The sequence below is a fragment of the Delphinapterus leucas genome, chromosome X, assembly GCF_059928025.1.
Source record: "Delphinapterus leucas isolate spDelLeu-1000000601 "Yukka" chromosome X, BTC_Dleu_Yukka2, whole genome shotgun sequence".
In the NCBI taxonomy this organism is placed as follows: domain Eukaryota; kingdom Metazoa; phylum Chordata; class Mammalia; order Artiodactyla; family Monodontidae; genus Delphinapterus; species Delphinapterus leucas.
Genome location: NC_143150.1, coordinates 2,260,591 through 2,280,289, shown reverse-complemented (window position 1 = coordinate 2,280,289; position 19,699 = coordinate 2,260,591). Strand labels below are relative to the sequence as shown.

At 60.0% G+C, this 19,699-nt stretch overlaps 1 protein-coding gene across 2 annotated transcripts; it reads left to right on the top strand.

Moving 5' to 3' along the window:
* The first annotated feature begins 278 nt into the window (after positions 1-278).
* On the top strand, positions 279-17,873 carry ABCD1 (ATP binding cassette subfamily D member 1). 2 transcript variants are annotated; one of them, XM_022565838.3, is made up of 11 exons: positions 279-1,500; positions 3,908-4,024; positions 4,298-4,478; positions 9,357-9,499; positions 9,590-9,758; positions 10,276-10,370; positions 13,178-13,323; positions 13,757-13,902; positions 16,112-16,196; positions 16,518-16,643; positions 16,743-17,873. In XM_022565838.3, the coding sequence occupies exons 1-11, from the start codon at positions 592-594 to the stop codon at positions 16,948-16,950; spliced, it is 2,325 nt and encodes a 774-aa protein (XP_022421546.2). In that variant the 5' UTR covers positions 279-591; the 3' UTR covers positions 16,951-17,873. The 2 variants fall into 2 exon arrangements, with proteins under 2 accessions (XP_022421546.2, XP_022421547.2); XM_022565839.3 differs by lacking the exon at positions 3,908-4,024 and having other exon boundaries at positions 282-1,500.
* The last annotated feature ends 1,826 nt before the right edge of the window (positions 17,874-19,699 follow it).

Genomic DNA, 19,699 nt, shown 5'->3' with positions numbered 1-19,699 from the left:
GGCCTTGGCGGGAAGGCGAGGTGCAGCTTCTCTAGCCCGCGCGGTCCTCCCACGTCTCTGTGGTCCGGGGAGGGGGCGGGGCCCAGCCGTGGGGCGAGAACGGGGTGGGGCGCCCCGCGCCCTGGCTCCGCCTCCCACCCCTCCTCCGCCTCCTCCCCTTCCCCCGAGTTCCCCCTGAGGGAGAGTGGGTGGGTAGGTGGGGATTCCCGGCGGGTGGCGGAGTCACAGTCGCTTCAGCCAGGCTGCGGAGCGGACGCACGCGCCCGTGCCCCGGGGGAGGAGGAGGTGGAGAGGAAAAGACGCCCTCTCTGCCCGAGACCTCTGGAGGCTCTGACCCCAGGGGCCAGGGGACTGACAAGTTCCTCCACCTCGGCTGCCTGAAGAGGCCACGACCCTGGAGGCCCCTGAGCCCACCGCACCAGGGGGCCCAGCACCACCCGGGTGGCCTAAAGCGACAGTATCTGGGACCACTGCGAGGTTTCCAGTTGCCTAGACAACGAGCCTGGGGTCAGAGCCTCCACCCTTCCAGCCACCTGCCTCCTCTGCTGCCTCAGGCACCAGTCCCAGACCCGTGAGTCCAGCCCAGGTGACATGACGGTGCTCTCGACCCCCCGGCCCTCGCGGGTGACCACGCTGAAGCGCACAGCTGTGGTCCTAGCCCTCACGGCCTATGGAGCCCACAAAATCTACCCCCTGGTGCGGCAGTGCCTGGCTCCGGCCAGGGGCCCTCAGACGCCGGCTGGGGAGTCCGCGCAGGAAGCTTCCGGGGCCACGGTGGGCGCAGCGGCCAAGGCCGGTGTCAACCGGGTGTTCTTCCAGCGACTCCTGCGGCTCCTGCGGCTGCTCTTCCCCAGGATCCTGTGCCGGGAGACGGGGCTGCTGGCGCTGCACTCAGCCGCCCTGGTGAGCCGGACTTTCCTGTCGGTGTATGTGGCCCGCCTGGACGGCCGGCTGGCCCGCTGCATCGTGCGCAAGGACCCCCGGGCCTTCGGCTGGCAGCTCCTGCAGTGGCTCCTCATCGCGCTCCCCGCCACCTTCGTCAACAGTGCCATCCGCTACCTAGAGGGCCGACTGGCCCTGGCGTTCCGCAGCCGGCTGGTGGCCCACGCCTACAGCCTCTACTTCTCCCAGCAGACCTACTACCGGGTCAGCAACATGGACGGGCGGCTCCGCAACCCGGACCAGTCCCTGACGGAGGATGTGGTGGCCTTTGCCGCCTCCGTGGCCCACCTCTACTCCAACCTGACCAAGCCGCTCCTGGACGTGGCTGTGACCACCTATACCCTGGTTCGAGTGGCCCGCTCCCGCGGGGCCGGCACAGCCTGGCCCTCGGCCATCGCTGGCCTTGTGGTGTTCCTCACGGCCAACGTGCTGCAAGCCTTCTCGCCCAAGTTCGGGGAGCTGGTGGCAGAGGAGGCGCGGCGGAAGGGGGAGTTGCGCTACATGCACTCCCGGGTGGTGGCCAACTCGGAGGAGATTGCCTTCTATGGGGGCCACGAGGTGGGGCAGCTTGGGGCACCGGAAAGTGTGTAGCTGGGGGCTCAGGGGCAGGAGAGCCAGGGCTGCCTATGGCTGATGCCAGAGGTGTGGGCCAACCAGGGCCTTGGGCAGCTCAGATGGCACAGTAATGAAGAAGCAGGAAGGCTGGGTGCGGACTGCCCTGGGCCACTTCTGCTTCTTCTCCACCTCACTTGTCTTGGCCTTAGGGCTGTGGACCCTAGCGATTTGAGACTAGAGTTCCCTGGTTGCCCCATTCTTCTAGCCAACAGAGAGGAGGCTCCTGCCATCTGGGGACGCGGCCTTATGCCTGGGCCCCCAGACCCTTTGAAGGCTGGCCTCTGGCCCAGCTGGCCGGCTGGGCAGGCGGGCATTATGGGCATGACTCAGCCCAAGCGGAGGTTAACGAGCAGCGCGCAGCGTGCCGGCCGCAGCGGTGGTGGAGCTCAGCGCTCCAGGTCAAGGCTTCCCCCATCTGGAGCCCGAAGGCCCGCCTGGCTGTGGGCTTGGCCGCCTCCCCGAGGCCCCAGCCCAGGATGCTGGGCCCAGGCCGCCACTGCGGCAGGACGCACTTCCTGCCTGCCCGGCGGCCACCCAGCCCCCAGCGTGGCCGCCCTTCCGCCTGGGTCCCAGTCGTGCAGCTTCCCGGCAGGCCGGGTGGGGGTGGGGGGCCGGGCCAGCTACGGCCAGCCTAGGAAAGGTTACTCCAGGCCAATGCTCCCTTTATCTCGCCTCGGCCCCTCCCCTTCCTCGCGCCTGGGGTTGCGGCTGCCTCTGGCTAGGCTCTCTGCAACTCTGGTTTCAGTTCCCAGTGTTTCTCGGGGGAGGGGCACAATGGCATCCATCTCGTGAAGGCCCATGTGTCCTCCCCGGGTCAGGTGGCCTTGTGCCCCAGACCTTGTCTCACTGGCTGCGCATCACATCAGGCAGATAGGCAGGCTTGTCTCTGATTTTTAAAAAGGGTTTATTCCTGAGCAGATAGGGGGCATCCCGGGTGTGGGCTGGGCTCCAGATGAGGAGAAAAAGTGCCTGGTGTGCAGCTGCAACCCCCTCTCCTCCTCTCCTGTCCTCTGGGCCTCAGGGCCTTGGCAGGCAGCCGTGGCCTTGGGTGAGGCACTTGGCACGTTCCCCGTAGCTACATTGTCAGCTCCTGCCAGCTCCCAGCACGAGCCTGGATTGCCCGCGTGCTCATTTCAGGAACAGGAGATGGGCTTGAGGCAAAGCCACTGAGCGGTGCTGCAGACCTGGGTGGTGGGGGGTAGAAGAGAGATCACTGGCTCCTTGAAGGACTTCCTCTGGGCTAGTTTCAGCAAATCGCATGCTCACCGGGAGGATTCACCAGCCAGGGCGGGAGGGACCTTGTGAGCGTCCACAGCCTGTCTGTTTAGGCCTCAGCCAAAGGCCTGAAAGCAGTGTGGAGTGATGGGCCTTCATGGGTGGGTTGATTGCCCTTACTGTATAGGCAGGTGGCTCACCCCAGTCCCATTGGCGGATGTCCCCATGCCCAGGCTCAGATCAACAGGCTAGGGCAGAGGTGACTGGCTGGAGGGCAGACAGCAGGGTATTCTGCTGTTACTGGGATCTCGAGGAGGCTTATTTAGACACGCACATACAAACACACACAACCTCTTATTGGCTTGTGCCTAGGTAGACCTTTCTTCATAAGTGGAAGCATGAAGCATCGTTTACAAGAATTTGGTCCTCCTAATGGCTCAGCCAATGTGATCCAAATTCCATACCTCTTATTACCTCCAGGCTGTGTGAGCTGGGGCAGGTCACTTTGCCTATCTGGGCTGCAATGGACATGAGAATACACACACAGTGGGACGTGGTGAGAATCAAATGGAGAGTCAGCTGTGAAACCACTTGGCAGAGGAAACGGTTCCAGGCTGGGCAGCTATTGTCGGTCAGGGGTGGGAAGGCGGGGCTAGGGCATGTGCCCCACCCCCAACCAAGAAATCTATGCCCCAGTGGCCACCTTGCTGTGACTGCTTCCTGACCACTCCAGCCCCCTGCCCATCTAACTGCTGCTGTCACAGGGAGCCTCTTTCTCTCCCACTCCCTCTCCTCCTCTCTCTTCTCCAGGCCCTGCACAGGTCCCTCTCCTGAGATGGCAGGTAGTGGCCAGTGCAGGAGGGGGAGGGCAGGGGAGGCCCACTCACTGCTGAGCGGGTGGGCCAGAGTCCTCAGCTGGCTTGGGCGTGGGGCTGTCCACTGAGGGCGATGCCTGCACGAGCTGGCTTGGGAGTGTGCCCTGCAGGTTCTGGTGGGAGAATGCAGTGCAAGTGTGTCACCCAGAGGAACTGTGGGAAAGTAGAGGGAGGCGGGGCCTAAGCAGGTAGAGGTTATTGAACCAAGTTCTTCAAAACCAACAACCGCCTTTTGCTTTCCTGTGCTGTCCTTCGCTTAGTTCAGGGTAGCCCCCCAGCAGTTGCCCAAAGAAACAGGCAAGGTGGCTGCCCTCAGCCCATGTCGAGAAGCTGTCCAGGGCAAAGAGAGGGGTGTGGTGAGCACTCCAACTGAAGAGGTAACGGAAAGGAGATGAGCGTGGGTCTCGGGAGGTGGGGGGGGTGAGCCCCTTCACTGCCACTGTACCCCAATGCTGTGATGTCGATCCCATACCTCCCCCAAGTTTGAGACCTGTCCCCTGTAAACGTGGCCCAGTCCTAACCCCTGGCTCTCAACCTTGTCGTGGTCAGCATACAGCATGGCCTGTGTGCGCGACACTTGGGGACTCTCGCTGTCGCCCCTGTGGGACTGACCGCCAGGCCTCTGGGTCTCCGGTGCCCGATCCCTGCAGGTGGAGCTGGCCCTGCTGCAGCACTCCTACCAGGACCTGGCTTCGCAGATCAACCTCATTCTGCTGGAACGCCTGTGGTACGTCATGCTGGAGCAGTTCCTCATGAAGTACGTGTGGAGCGCCTCGGGACTGCTCATGGTGGCAGTCCCCATCATCACTGCCACCGGACACGCGGAGTCAGGTGAGTGGGGGCCTGTCCTCCTGCACCGCTGGGCTAGGCTTGGGAGGCCCCAGTGCTCAGCCAGCCCACCTGACTTTTCTACTTCTGGGGTCGGGGGGCACCCGGCAGGTCACACTCTCCCGGAGCTCCTCGCTGCCTGCTACCCTGTGTGCGGCTCCCCTTTACAGCATCTCATGCTTCTTGGTCCCACTTGGCCAAGCCCAGGGACTGCAAGTCAGGAACAGCCTTCACCAGGCGCGTGCACCCTTGCGCATCTGGCCCTGCCCTCGGCTCATCTTGGAAGTGGGAGGGTGGGGAAGTACATCGAGGGAGCCCCTTCCTGGCTTGGGCTTTGGCTTTCCCACCCACGCCTACAATAGCTCTTGCAGGTTGTCGAGGGTAGAGCCCCCTTCCCCAAGGCCTTGGGGGGACTGGGAAGGATTCGCATTTTGTTCCTCTACTGGTTTGCAAGGAATTCATTCTTTTTGCAGCCTTTTCATGGTTGCCCTTCGAAGGTTAACGTGCTTACTTGAGAACAGTCTGGGTTAATCTGTAGCTCCTCCTCCTCTGGGCCCTTACTTAGAACACGTGGACTGGAGGGCCAGCCCGCCTGACGTGCTGATGTCCCCAGCAACAGGTTTGCCGTTGCTTTATCCGGTTGGTGCGTGTTCAGATTCACCTGTGAGTTTCTGCTTTCTTGGCTTCCCAGCCCTTCCCCGCGGCCCAGTGACCCTTCTTCAGACAGCCGTCCTTCAGAAGTCCTTACTGTGACGCTTTCATCATGGAGCTTCGAGATGATTTTCTTGTCTGAAAATGTCTTTATTTTATCCTCCCCCTACCCCCGAACTGAAGTTCAGTTGGGTGAGGGAGTTGAGACGGACGGTCGGTTTCTCTCAGCCCGTTGACAACATCCCGTCGCCTCCGTTGGAAAATCTGTTGCCAGCTTAACCGCTCTCAGCAGGCTGCGTGGTCTCCCTGGTTAGACTTTTCTCTCTTTCTGCAGTTTCTTTAGGAAGCGTCTGCCTGTGTGTTTCTGTCTATTCTGCTTGAGACTTGTTGTATGGCCGTTGAATACTCAGATTGTTCCATCGTTCTGGAAAGTTCTCAGCTGTTATCTTTTCAAATATTGCCTCTCTCATTCTTTTTACTCTTTCCTTCTGGAACTCTCACGATGTGTTGGGCTTCTCACTCCTTTGTGACTGTCCGTCTCTCTTCACTTTTCCCCATCTAGCACTGTCTATGCTGAATGCTGGGAGTTTTCCTCAGATTTTCCTGCTCACACATTTGCTAGTTTTCTCTTCGGCTGCATCTAATTTGAATTTTCTTTTTTTTTGGCCACACTGCGCTGCATGAGGGATCTTAGCTCCCCGACCAGGGATCGAAACTGTGCCCCCTGCATTGGAAGCACAGAGCCTTAGCTACTGAACCGCCAGGGAAGTCCCTAATTTGAATTGTTTTTTATTTCAATGGCTATTTCTGTAAAGTTCTGCTGGCAACCATATTAATCATGCTCGTTCCATGGTTTCTGGGCAGCTATTCGGTTGTCTGAATTCTTGGGGGTCTAAGCCAGCTTTATCTTCCGTCTGCCGGTCTTCTTTGCTTGTGGTCGTTGTGGGTTCTGCAGCCTAACTAGAGGGTAGGATTCCCCTGCGCACATTTGCTTTAGTTTTAGCCAAGCGGCTGCCCAGTAATGAACCAGTTGGAGGCCACTTTCATGTTAACTTCTCTGCTTGGGGGAGGAGGGGTCCCCGCACTTGCAGGTGATATTAATTTGCAGCCCAGACACATAATTACAAATTCTTAGAGGAGACCTTTTGGTCCTTGCACCTAGAGCCCTATCTTCTCCGTCTCTGGGGATGTCACAGGAGCACCTGGCTACTGGCTTCTCTTCTCACTCCTGGGAATTTCCCTTGCTTTCCTGCAAGCACAGCTCTGATTTAAAAGGTATTATATTTTATGCAGTTTGGTAGTAAGAGGGTTTCCAGATATATGTAAAGAGGGAGAGCCTGAAGTGCGTGTTTCAGAACCAGAAGTCTCTCTGATTCTCTCCCTATTGGTGTCTCTCCCTTGGGGCTTCCATACCCTCAGCTGTCTGTCCCTCTCTGGGTGACCCCCAAGAGGAAAGATCTAATTGAGGGGGTAGTTGCTTCCACCAATGGACCTACACTAAGGGTGGCCTTGATTTAGGCCAGGAGCATGGGAACGGACCCAGGAGGAAACCCAGCCGTGGTTTCTGTGAGGAAATGCCTGTGGCCGCTTCCCTCTGAAGCTGGCACAGGGCACAGCTCAGCCTGTCTAGTCCCCGAGGCCTCTCCCTCCTCTGAAGGCCTAGGACTTTTTGGCGCCTCTGCTGTGTCGGGCTTTGTGGGTGATTCAGAGTCCTGAGCTCCTGTCCCCACCCTCATGGCCCTTATAGCCAGTCACCTGTGAACATGTGGACCGCTCCCATCCCCCTGGCTCACTCCGCTTGTCTCACTGGCCTGCTTCTGCCTCAGGCCCTTTGCTCCTCCTGGCTCTGCCAGGAATGCTCTTTCCTCTGCCACCCTGTGGCCCCTCCCTCCCTCTATGGGAGCTTTGCTCACAGGCACCCTCTAGGTGAGACCACCACCCTGCCTTTCTCTCCCCCTCCCCTGCCTCGCTGCTCTTCAAAGTGCTGAACGGCCCGTCTGCTCCACGTCTGCGGCTGCCTTATAGAGGCTCTGCCACTTTAAACTCAAGGAGGCCAGAGGTTTGTCTGTTTTGTCCCTGCTGTGTCCCCAGTAACTGGAGACTGAGAGCGCTGGGAACCGGGTGAGGAGGCCAGCAATTATCCCCAGGGAAAGATGTAGCCACCTTTGCCTTTCTGGCCTGCCGGCATGGCGGCCTGGCCGGGAAGAGCTGTCAGGTGTCTGGCTCTGGGCTGCTCATCTTAGCCCCCAAGGCTCCGAGGAAAGCTGCGGAGGGCTGTGCTGTCTCCAGGGAGGGGCCCCCTGTTGCCAGGGCCCCCGCGGAGACCCTTTCCCTTTGTGCGCAGTCCCTTTGCAGCTCTCAGGATGTCCGGGGAGGAGGGTTTGTGTCCCCCCTGCCTAGGGACCTTAGACTGTCAGAATCACCACTCCCCTGCCCCGCCAGTTCCCTGGACTCCTGATGCTCTAGCCAGCTGTCTGGCCCTATCCACCCCACACTGCAGCTGCCCTGCCCTGACTGCCTGGCCCTTCCCAGCCCACCCCCACCATCACATTCTTGAGGCTTCAACCTCAGATCCATTTATGCCCCTGGATAGTTAGCCCTCAGAGTTGGCCTCCCCCTTGCTCCCCATCACCATTTCCAGAACATTCCTTGTGTAAAAACATTGCCCCTCTAGGGGGTCCAACGGTCAAGGGAGTCAAGGCCATTGACAAGAAAGGGTTGAAGTGAGTGACCATGGGGTCTCAGCTGAGACAGAAAAGAACAAAGCAAGTCAAGACAGGAGCAGGCTCTCAGGGAGAAATAGTAGCATTGAGGACGGCCACAGAATACGGCAGCAAGGGGAGAGATGAAGGCGACACGGGGTAGACCGGAGGTCTGAAAGGGGATATTCCTGTTTGAGAGGCTCGGGAGGGGCTGCCGTTGTAGTACAGGACACGACATCTGCATTATTGAGGCGTAATTAACGTACCGTACAAAAGTTGTGCAACCATCACCACTATCTAAGTCTAGAACATTGTCACCACCCCAACAAGAAAGCCCGGACCCATTAGTGGTCACTTCCCACCCCACCTGGCAGCCCCCAGCGACCGCTAATCTTCCTGTTGCCATGGGCTTGCGTCTTCCGGACATTTCATATAAATGGAATCACACAATATGTGGCCTTGTGTATCTGGCTTCTTTTACTTAGCATCATGTTTTTACGTTTCATCCACGCTTTAGGATTAATCAGTACTTTATTCCTTCTTATGGCTGAATAATGTTCCATTGTATGTACATAGTTACCACATCGTGTTTATCCACTCATGCATCGGTAGACGTTTGGGTTGTTTCCATCTTTCGGCTCTTAGGAATAACTGCTACACATACCCATGTATCATTTTTTGTGTGGACCTCTGTCTTCACTCTTGGATATATGTACACCTAGGAGTGGAATTGCTGGGGCATTCGGTAACTCTCTGTTTAACATTTGGACGAACTGCCAAACTTGTCTTCCGCAGCAGCTGCGCGTCGTTCATCCCCACCAGCGGTGTCTCATGGCGCCAGCTGCTCCGCTTCCTCACCAGCACTTTTACTGTCTTTTCAGCTGTATCCACATCCTAGTGAGCGTGAAGTGGTGTCTCATTGCAGTTTTGATTTTGTATTTCCCTGGTGACCAATAAGCATCTTTTCGTATGCTTCTTGGCCATTTGTATATCTTGCAGAGGAAATGTTTATTCAGATCCTTTGCCCATTGTTTAATTGAGTCGTTTGTCTCTTTATTGTTGAATTGAAGAAGTTCTTTCCGTATTCTGGGGCCTGGGACCTGGGCCCTTAGCAGATATATGATCTGCAGGTATTTTCTTCTAGTCTGTAGGTTGTGTTTTCACCTTCTGGATGACTTACTTTGGTGCCCAAAACTTTTTACTTTTGTCAAAGCTCCCTTACCTGTTTTGCTTTTGTCACTTGTGCTTTCTGGTGTCGTATTTAAGGAGCCACACCTAATCCCAGGGCACGAAGGTTTACCCCTGCTTTCTTCGAAGAGTTGTGTGGTCTTAGCTCTTCCGTGCAGGCCGCTGCGGTGCTGCACTCTGAGTGAGTTTCTGTGTGTGGTGTGCGGTAGGGGTCCTTCTTCTGCATGTGGATGCCCGGTTGTCCGAGCACCATTGGCTGGACAGACTTGCTCTCTCCCCCAGTGGGTCAGTTATGATTTTCCACTGTCCTCGCCACTCCCCACCCCACTGTGCTCCGCAGACTCGGAGGTGGCGAAGAAGGCGGCCCTGGAGGCGAAAGAGGAGGAGCTGGTGAGCGAGCGCACGGAAGCCTTCACCATCGCCCGCAACCTCCTCACAGCTGCCGCGGACGCCATCGAGCGGGTCATGGTGTCCTACAAGGAGGTAACCCCCCGCCCAGCCCCCGCCCCTACCATCTCCCCTCCCTCCCCGCCCCCACTGGTGGGGGCTGAGCCACGGTCGCCCTCCCTGCAGGTCACAGAGTTGGCTGGCTACACAGCCCGGGTCCACGAGATGTTCCAGGTATTTGAAGACGTCCAGCACTGCCGTTTCAAGAGGCCCGGGGAGCCAGAGGACACTCAGGCAGGGTCCGGGGCCATGGTGAGGTCTGGTGTCCGTGTGGAGGGGTCCCTGCAGATCCGAGGTAAGGGAGCCCTCCCCAAAGAGGCCGCCCTGGTCCCGGCCCTCCCACAGCAGGCTGCCCGGCGCCCCACAGAGGGCTTCCTGGGCACGTTGCGGCCCCCACAGCCCTCCCTCTCAGAGCGGCCGCCGCTGGCCACCGTGCTCACGTGCCCAGTCCCTTCCAGGTGCCCCGGTCAGGGTTTCCCTTTGCGAGAGAGGGGGGCGCAGCTCCAGTAGGGGCTGGGGCGCTGGGGAAGAGGCCCCAGGCGTCGCAGCCGCCTTTCAGGTGGTGTGGCATTGAGGGGCTGCAGGGGCGGACGCCACGCTTGGGCTCCAGAGGCCAGGGAACCGGCTTTGCCCCTCCGCCGCCCAGAGCACAGCAAGGGGGCTGTAGTCAGCTGGTGGGCAGCCGCACTGTATTCCCAAGGGCCCCTGGGCCACACAGTGGCGTGCCGTCGCGGGTGGGGGTCCATGGCGCCCAGCGGCAGGTGGCGGGAGAGCTCTGCTCCCTCTCTCCCTTCCTCGCGTTCTCTCTCCAGGCCAAGTGGTGGATGTGGAGCAGGGGATCGTGTGTGAGAACATCCCCATCGTCACGCCCACGGGGGAGGTAGTGGTGGCCAGCCTCAACATCAGGGTAGGTCGAAGGGCGGAGGGGAGCCCCAACCTGGCAGCACGGGCGGGGCCGAGCCCAGCTCTGGGGCCCGGGGCCTGGCCTTCTGCACCCACCTCAGCCCTCAGCATCCAGCCTGGCCAGCCTGCCCGCACTGCCAGTAGCCATTGACCCCAGGTCTACATGGCAGGCAGGCTAAGCTCAAGGTGAAAGACCAGCGTGTCTCTGACTGACTATTAGTTCTGGGGCAGTGGAGTCAGAGCTGATTGAGAGGGCTGGGCTGGAGTCACCCGAAGGTTCCTGGCCCTGTCGTTGGCAGCACCCCACGCCCGCCCCTATCCCTGAGTAGCCCAGGACTTGGGGACTCTGGTCCAATTCCAGCTGTGATGAAAGAGATTCTCTTCCACTGACCCGGGCTTGAGGTCCCACAGATTTGCTGTGAGAGGCCCCCAGGGCGGGTGTGTGCCGGGTGCAGCCTGGCCCACTGGGAGGGCTCTCAGCCATTACGCAAGCTGTCTGTGAGAGGATGCCCTGGGGGCAGACGTCCACCAGTGACCTGTGTCCCCAGCCAGAGCTTTGGACAGGGTCAGGGAGTGATAGAGTGAAGGGGAGTCCTGGGTGCAGTAGTCATTCATTCATTCATTCATTCAACTAATGTTCCCTGAGCTCCAGGCTGGACACTGTAAACCACAGGTAAATCAGGGGAACCCCAAAGCGTTACAGAGATCCCGGATTTGGGACTTCCCTGGTGGTCCAGCGATTAAGACTCCACGCTTCCACTGCCAAAGGGTGCAGGTTTGATCCCTGGTCAGGGAACTAAGATCCCACATGCCGCCCAGTGTGGCCAAATTAAACTTTAAAAAAAAAGAGAAAAGATCCATGGTTAGATGGCTGTCCCGGGTCCAGCGAGGGCCACAGGAAAGGCAGAGTAGAGGTCTGCATCCCTGGGGGAGTAGAGGTCACATGAAGCTTCACCCAGGGCAGGGACGAGGAGCCAGGGGCTTCAGGCCCAGGTCCTGCAGGGGCCACGCGTGCCCCGCTGAGGAGCCAGGGCAGCGGAAGCCACGGCCAGGCAGGGAATAGGCAGGAAGGGCCAGTGCCTAGAGCTCCTTTCCTTGATCTGCTGAGAGGGGGCCTGAGAGCCAGCTGGAAGCTGGACGCAGGCCAGTGGTGTGATCCCCATCACCCCTGGCAGTAGTCACCCTTGGGGTGTGGGGCTGCCACTGACGGCCAGTTTATGCAGGGTGAATGGCTTCCAGGCAGGCCCAGTGGAAGCCCAGCTGGGCAAAGCTCAGAGGCCATGGTGAGCAGGGGCGTGGCTGGTTAGGGAGCAAGGTCAGGCGAGGAACGGGTGACCAGGGGCTGAGCAAGAGCTCTGTCGTGGCAGAGCCGCTGGTGGAGCTGGGTCCGGGGCTGGGAGATGTTGGGGGCGGTCGGAGAGATGCACGGAAGGAGACAAGGGAGGCAGCCGTGGAGCTGGCTGGGGCCACGCAGCTCCCCTGGAGCCAGGCACACAGAGGAGCCGGGCCCTGACCGACCAGCCCTCCCACATTTGCACGGAGGTAGGCCTGGGCCCTGCCCGGGGGAGTTTACAGTCTAACGAAGGAGGAACAGCAAACGAGGGGCTCAGCCAACAGAAGTTCACATCAGGGTGTCTAGGCCTCTCCCGGCTTCTGGTGTTTTGCCTTCATCTTTTTTTTTTTTTTTCTGGGCCGCGTTGGGTCTTTGTTGCTGCGCGCGGGCTTTTCTCCAGTTGCTGCGAGCGGGGGCTACTCTTCGTTGCCGTGCGTGGGCTTCTCATTGCGGTGGCTTCTCTTGTTGTGGAGCACCAACTCTAGGCGTGCGGGCTCAGTAGTTATGGTACTTGGGCTCAGGAGTTGTGGCGCACGGGCTTAGTTGCTCCGCAGCATGTGGCATCTTCCCCGACCAGGGCTCGAACCCCTGTTCCCTTCATTGGCAGGCGGACTCTTAACCACTGCGCCACCAGGGAAGTCCCTGCCTCCATCTTCACATGGCACTCTCCCTGTGCACGTGTCTCTGTGTCCAAATGTCTCCTATTTATAAGGACACCAGGTCACACTGGATTAGGGGCCCACCCCACTCCTTATCTAAATTTCATTATATCCGCAAAGACTCTATTTCCAAGTAAGGCCACATTCTGAGGTCCTGGGAGTTAGGACTCAAACACAGGACTCTTTGAGGGGACACGGCTCAACCCATGGCACTGACCGAGATAAACCAGATGGATGCGCGTATCTGCCACACTCTGGGATCTCGCGAGGACTGCACTGGCTGGAAGGCCCTTAGTGTTGCTGTGATGTCACACATGGCGGGGGGCAGCGGAAGCTGTACCCCGCGTGCCTTGACTCGGTGCCTCATGCTCTCCCCCACCCCGAGGACGGCGGGCTCCCTGCCATCTGCACGCTCCCCGCCTGCTTGGGCGGCCTTTTTCCTATAGCAGGTGTTTCCAGAACACCAGTGGACATGATGTAATCGGCTCATGGCGGGCCTCAGGCGCTTGACGCTTGGCTTCCAGGTGAAGCGGGCTGCAGCTGCCGTTGACCTTCTGGGGCGCGTACCCGTTTGCTGGACTGTGGCAGAACAGGCCCTCCTCCTGCTGGCCCCCTGCTCTCTGGGGACAAGGCAGTGCCTGAAACAGGCAGCCGGTTAGGGCTCCGGATACCAGAGCTCACCCTCGGGGCCCTGCCATTCCTCACCAAGAGATGGAGGATGGCATGTGCTGGGTGCGGGGGCCTCTCCGAGGCTGTCAGGCAGGCCATGGGTAAGGGGAGGGAGGCCCGGGCCGGCTTCCACGGCCGCTGCCTCTACAGGTGGAAGAGGGCATGCACCTGCTCATCACGGGCCCCAACGGCTGCGGCAAGAGCTCTCTGTTCCGTATCCTGGGCGGTCTCTGGCCCACCTATGGTGGCGTGCTCTACAAGCCCCCACCCCAGCGCATGTTCTACGTCCCCCAGAGGTGAGCGGTGGGGTGATGGGGCCACCGGCGGCTGGGCGGGGGTGGGGGGGGAAGAGGGAGAGAGCCAGGGTCCCCAGGTCCGCCCCCACCCCTTCTGACCTGCGGAACCTGACGTCCCGGAGATGGCAGGGCCTGAGGCCTGGGCAGAGGACGGCAAGGTGCTGCCACCCCGCCCCGCCCCGCCCGCCCAGCAGCTTCACAGCTGGGGGTGCGTGTGGGCGAGTACCTGCATGTGTGCCGTGATGCGTGTGTGCGACCTGAGTGTGCGTGCGTGTGTGAGCGGGTGGGCGCGGCACGCTGTGCGGCAGTGTCTGCGGCCTTCCAGTCAGCCCCCCTCGGGCAGGCAGGGCCCGTGCGGAGCCTGCTCGGGAGCAGGGCATCGGCAGGGAAGCCAGGCCGCCCTTCCCTCGGCGGACACGCGGCTCTCCCGCAGGCCCTACATGTCTGTGGGCTCTTTGCGTGACCAAGTGATCTACCCGGACTCTGTGGAGGACATGCGAAGGAAGGGCTTTTCGGAGCAGCACCTGGAAGCCATTCTGGACATCGTGCACCTGCACCACATCCTGCAGCGGGAAGGAGGTAGGGGGAGGGGCAGCCCACGCGTCAGCGCCACGCGGGACGCCGCCGATCCATCGTCCTTTGTCCAAGGCTCAGCGGGGAACCTGCTGCTGCCCCTGCCCGTGCCTCCCTCCTGGCCCCCGAGGGATAGTCCCCGAGGGACTGCCCCAGCCAACGTTCGCGAGTCCGAAGTGCTACGTGGCCTGGGGAGCCCCGCCCCCTGGGGAGGACCGACAGGAAGCGCGCGGCCCCGGACCGCCCGAGTGCACTGCACTCGGGAAGGGAGCCGGGCCTGGTGGGGGCCATCCAACGGGGCACCCTCTCCAGGCTCTGGGCTCCGTGGCAGGCAGGGCCTCTTGGGCCAGGCAGGGAAGCGACAGGTCAGTTATGCATTTCAGCGAGAGGGCAGAGCACGGGTGTGGGCAGGGCAGCCTGGAGCGTGCGGAGCAGAGGTGGAGGGGACGCCTGCCCACCCACGTGTCTGGCTCGAGCCTGGGAGGTGTGTCCCCTGGGAAGAGACCGCAGGAGGGAGGGACAGGCCGATGGCCAGAGAACGCATCGCTTGGGGACTTCTCAGGTTGGTCTTTAATTGCCTATCGTGCCCAGAGGGGCGGAAGAGGAGATTGCGGCCCAGCTGCCAGAGTTTGGATTTTTATACTGAAAGCTGAGTGGCAGAGGTCCGAGTCCTGCCTAGGCTACCAAGGGGCAGCTTGACCTTGAGCAAAACCTGACCTCTTGAGATCCTTTCCACCTGTAGAAGGGGCCAGGTACCAGTCTCAACCTCAGTGCCGGCAGTAAATGAAAGAGCGCCTTTGAGGACCCATGGGGGCTCTGCAGGACATGGCGGGTGACTCATGAGAGTCCCTCCCAGGTGTCATCACCTGTGCAGAAAGGGGGCCACAGGCAGTGGATTCAGTGGGGCTGTTCCTCCCGGGCCTGCCCTGGTCGCCACGGTCCCTGCAAAGCTTCATCCCCAGCTTCCCCCTGGCTTGGTCGGGCCTCTTTCGCTCGCCCTGGGAGTGTACCCCTCCTCCTGGGCTGCACACACCCCTGAGTGCCTGGGGCCCCTGAGGCCGAGCCCCACTCCACAAAGGCCCCCAGGTCACTCTGCTGTATGTGGCTTCCTTTCCCAAGGTCACCTCACGGTCCAAGGTGGCTGCTCCGGCATCACATCATATCCCAGGCCATAGGGTGGAGAAAGTGGCAGGGGCGGGGTGGGGGTGCAAATCATGGAGTGATTTAAAGGAAGTTCCTTTAAAGAAAGTTCCAGAAGCTGCCACTTACACTTATACCCCATTGGCCAGAATTCAGTCCTGTGGTTAAACCTCTCATCAAAGCAAGCTGGGGGATTTTGTCTTTTTTGTGTGTGGCCACGTGCCCTGCCAAAACCTCTAGTTTTCTGGAAAGGCAGTGGAGGGAGCAGGCGAGGAGGCATCTCTGATGGATCACCCACTCGCCTCCTGAGCCTGGCTGACGTGCTCCACCAAGCAGAGATGCACAGGCCTGGCGCTTGTGGGTGAGAAGCCTTCTGGAGAGCCCATCGCAGCCATCCTTGGGGCTCTGCCATGACTGTTTGATGCCCACTGGCACTTCATTAGCACCCCATTAGGTCCTGTGTGAGTTCGCTGGCGCCACAGATTGGGTGGGGCAAATGACAGAAACGTATCGTCTCCCAGTTGTGCAGGCCGGGAGGCCAAGATCCAGAGGTGTGGGCAGGGGCAGTTCCTTCTGGGGACCGCGAGGGAGGGTCTGTTCCAGGCCTCTCTCCTGGGCTTGTAGTTGCCGTCTGCTCCTTGTGTCTTCACGCCGTCTCTCCTCTGTGCGTGTCTGCGTCTCCAAATGTCCCCTTTTTATAAGGACACCAGTCCCGTCGGATGAGGACCCACCCCCGTGACCTCACTTTAACTCGGTCACCTCTGTAAAGACCCCGTCTCCAAGTGCAGTGGCATTCTCATGTCCTGCGGGTGAGGACTCCCATGTGTCTTTTCTTGGAGGGGATGTAATTCTGCTCCCAACTCTTTTGAACTATTCCGGTGTCCCCACAGACGGACAGGTACCCAGAGCACACATCCCCAGCGGACAGCCTTTCTCCGAGTCACGTGCGCTGCTGTGTTCCGCTATTGTTGGTGGCCCGGCCGCTCCCACCACAGCCACTGCGCCTGGGCCCGGGCCCTCTGCCCGTGCTGCCCGGCCCTTGTTGAACTGAACAGCGACCTTTGTCTCCTGCCAGGTTGGGAGGCCGTGTGTGACTGGAAGGACGTTCTGTCCGGGGGCGAGAAGCAGAGAGTTGGCATGGCCCGCATGTTCTACCACAGGTGAGCCACTCTGTCCTGAGTGGCTGGGCTCCCTCGGGCACTGGAGGGCCTCCGAGCCAGCGGCAGAGACAAGGGTGCTGCCTGGGTGCTCCCAGGAGCCTGCTCGGCATCTGTGCTCCCCGGGAGCCCCTTAAGCGGGGAGGGCAGCGCCACCAGGAGGCCTTGCCCTGCCCCCCCAGGGCCCAGCAGGGATGGGATCGAAAGGACAGGGGGTCAGCACGCAGATCAGGCTTCCCGCCCCCACTGGGGGCTGGGGCCAGCCCGGGCTGTTGGGGCTGTTGGAGGGTCCACAGGCTCACCCACTCAGCCCCCACCCCCAAGGCCCAAGTACGCCCTCCTGGATGAATGTACCAGTGCCGTGAGCATCGACGTGGAAGGCAAGATCTTCCAGGCGGCCAAGGATGCAGGCATTGCCCTGCTTTCCATCACCCACCGACCCTCCCTGTGGTAGGTGCCCTCACTTCTGGCGAGCGACGCGCCCGTGGCTTTGCAGCTGGGGAGGGGGCGGTGCTGCCAAACAACCTCCCTCTCCCTCTCCTGGGACAGGAAGTACCACACACACCTACTACAGTTCGACGGGGAGGGTGGCTGGAAGTTCGAGAAGCTGGACTCGGCCGCCCGCCTGAGCCTGACTGAGGAAAAGCAGCGGCTTGAGCAGCAGCTGGCGGGCATCCCCAAGATGCAGCGGCGCCTCCAGGAGCTCTGCCAGATCCTGGGCCAAGGCCCTGGAGTCCTGCAGGCCGCTGCCACCTGACAGACGGCCCTGGCTCTTAGCCCTTGGCCCACGCCCCACACCAAGCCCTCGGATCACGTGAAGGAAACGGAGCGCCTGCCCACCGAGCCTTCCCCCCCACCGCCCCGCTGCGGGCCCACCCTGCATGCTTTGCTGTCCTCCCAGGCCTCCCAGAGGACAGCCAGCGAAACCCGTGCCCACTTCCCAGCCCCACCAGACTGGGACCTGGGCAAGTAGAAGGGGAGAGGGGCCAGAGGCGCGGCCCCGCTCACAGCACCAGCCTGTGCCCAGGAGCCTTGGTGTTTGCGGGGCAGCGCCTCCTAAGTCTGGAGTCCCCCCATTCCCTCCTCTGCGGTCCCTTGGAGACATCACAGACGGTCCATCTCTCTATTGCCATCATCCCAGTGGCCCGCCGGGGCTCCCGTCCCCCGGAACACCCTCACTGCCATAAAAACGGCCAAGTGGGCCCTGCGATGAGGCAGGGCCCGTCATCTGTGCCCCTTCTCCCCACCAGTCATCCCAAAGAGCCCTCGGGAGAAAGAATTGCACAACATTTCCTACCGAGCAATGACAAGAATGTAGTCCCCGTCCGCCTCCGTCCCTAGCCCTCTCTCCTTCAAGCTAATTTATTGGATTCCCCTTTGCAGCCCTCTCCATCTTCAACATGAGCACCCTGCTAGCGGGAGAGGTGGCCTGGGCCCCCAGCCAGCCCGCTACCCCACCGGCCTACACTGCCAACCACCAGGGCGTGGGTGGGGGCGGGGACGCTGGGGCTGCCAGTTCAGTGCCAAAGAGGGGTCAGTGGGGAAGCTGTCTCTGCAAAGACTGCCCCCACCCGAGGGGGAGACCCCGCCACCGCGCCGCCGTGTGCCTTTCGGGCCCTCAGCCCTCGGGTCGGGGAACCTCCCTCAGTTCCTCAGTAAAAACCTCCTGTGGAAAGTGCAGCCCTGCCTCCCAGCGTCTTTGTCCGTCGGGGCTTGGGGGAGAGGCGGGACGGGCAGCAGTGGCCTGTGGGGGGGGGAGGAGCCTTGATCCCACCCCCAGCCGAAGATGCTGCCCTGTGCGTTCTCCGGCAGACACAGCCGTGGGCAGGCGGCATCAGCAACATCTCTCGAAAAGGACGGCTGAGCCGGAAGGGGACTCTGGACCCAGCCCGACCTTGTGCCAGGGTGGAGAGGAGAGGACCGAGGTCCAGTCCACCCGTGACGAGCTCCAAGAGAGATGCTGAGAGAAAACCAGTGAGCTGCCAAATGGGCTGGCAGGGGACACGGAGGAGGAAGAGTCCTGAGCCAGCCAGGCAAGGAGCAGTGGGGACACAGTGCTTCTAGACCTTCTAGGAGGGGGGAACGCTTGTGCCGAGGCCCAGGGGTAAATCAGGAGCAAGATGCAGGGGGGAGGGAGGGGCCTCACTTCCAGAGCCTGGCCTTCAGAAGCAGTGAGAAGCCACTGAAGGGTTTTCAGCAGGATGGAAACAACATGGAATTCATGCTTAAAGGAGGCTGCGTGGAGGGTTGCTTGGAGGGAGGCAAGAGCACTGTGCTTGGCTCACGCACTGCTGCTGGGACAGAGGTGGGGCAGCCATCGTGGGGAGCAGTGTGGCAGGTCCTGGAAAGCTAGGCAGAGTTCCCGTGTGACCCAGCAATTCCACTCGGAGACGTAGACCCAAGAGAATGGAAAATAGATGTTCAATCAAAACCTTATACATGGGGCTTCCCTGGTGGCGCAGTGGTTAAGAATCTGCCTGCCAATGCAGGGGACACGGGTTCGAGCCCTGATCCGGGAAGATCCCACATGCCACGAAGCAACTAAGCCCATGCGCCACAACTACTGAGCCTGCGCTCTAGGGCCCACGAGCCACAACTACTGAGCCCGCGTGCCACAACCGATGAAGCCCACGCGCCTAGAGCCCGTGCTCTGCAACAAGAGAAGCCACCGCAATGAGAAGCCTGTGCACCACGACAAAGAGTAGCCCCCACTCGCCGTAACTAGAGAAAGCCCGCGCGCAGCAACGAAGACCCAATGCAGCCAAAAATAATAAATTTTTTTTAAAAAACCTCATACATGAACATTATTAACAGTACTATTGATGGTAACCAAAAGTGGAAACAACTCGAATGTCCATCAACAGATGAATGGACAAGCAAAATGTGGTCTGTCCGTACAATGGAGTATTATTCAGCTTGACAAAGAAAGCAGACCAGTGGGTGCCAGGGGCTGGATAGTGACTGCTGAATGGGGTCAAGGTTTCCTTTTGGGGTAATGAGAATGTTCTGGAACTACAGAGGTGATGGTTGCACAATACTGTCAGTATGCTAACTACCAACAAATTGTGCACTTTAAAAGGGTTAATTTTGTGTTATGTGAATTTCGCCTCAAAAAATAGATAATAGGTGATGGATACATTGATCATAAAGAGGTAGAAGTGATCGATGACTGATAGATAATAAAGAGAGATGATAGACTGGTGATGATGATAGATAGATGGATGGATGGATCACAGGTAAAGAGATAGAGAGACATAGACGAAGGAGCACACCGCTTGACGCAACCCAGGCCAGACGTGCTGAGGCCTGAAATCCCAGATGCACTAGAGAGAATAGAAGAAAGTCATGCGGGGGGTACCTCAGACTCTGGGGGAGGGGACGGGTGGAGTGAGAGTCAAGGTGACCCCTGGGTTCTGGCTTGGGTGGCCAGTTGGGCGATGGCATCCGTTGCGGAAGAAGGGACAGGTCGGGGAGAAGGTGCTGCCTGATTAGTGCTTGCTGGGCCC

Coding starts and splice junctions, on each gene's coding strand:
- ABCD1 (XM_022565838.3), top strand. CDS start 592: ATGACGGTGCTCTCGACCCCCCGGCCCTCGCGGGTGACCACGCTGAAG. Junction 9,500..9,589: donor TCATGGTGTCCTACAAGGAG/GTAACCCCCCGC, acceptor CCCTCCCTGCAG/GTCACAGAGTTGGCTGGCTA. Junction 13,324..13,756: donor ATGTTCTACGTCCCCCAGAG/GTGAGCGGTGGG, acceptor GCTCTCCCGCAG/GCCCTACATGTCTGTGGGCT.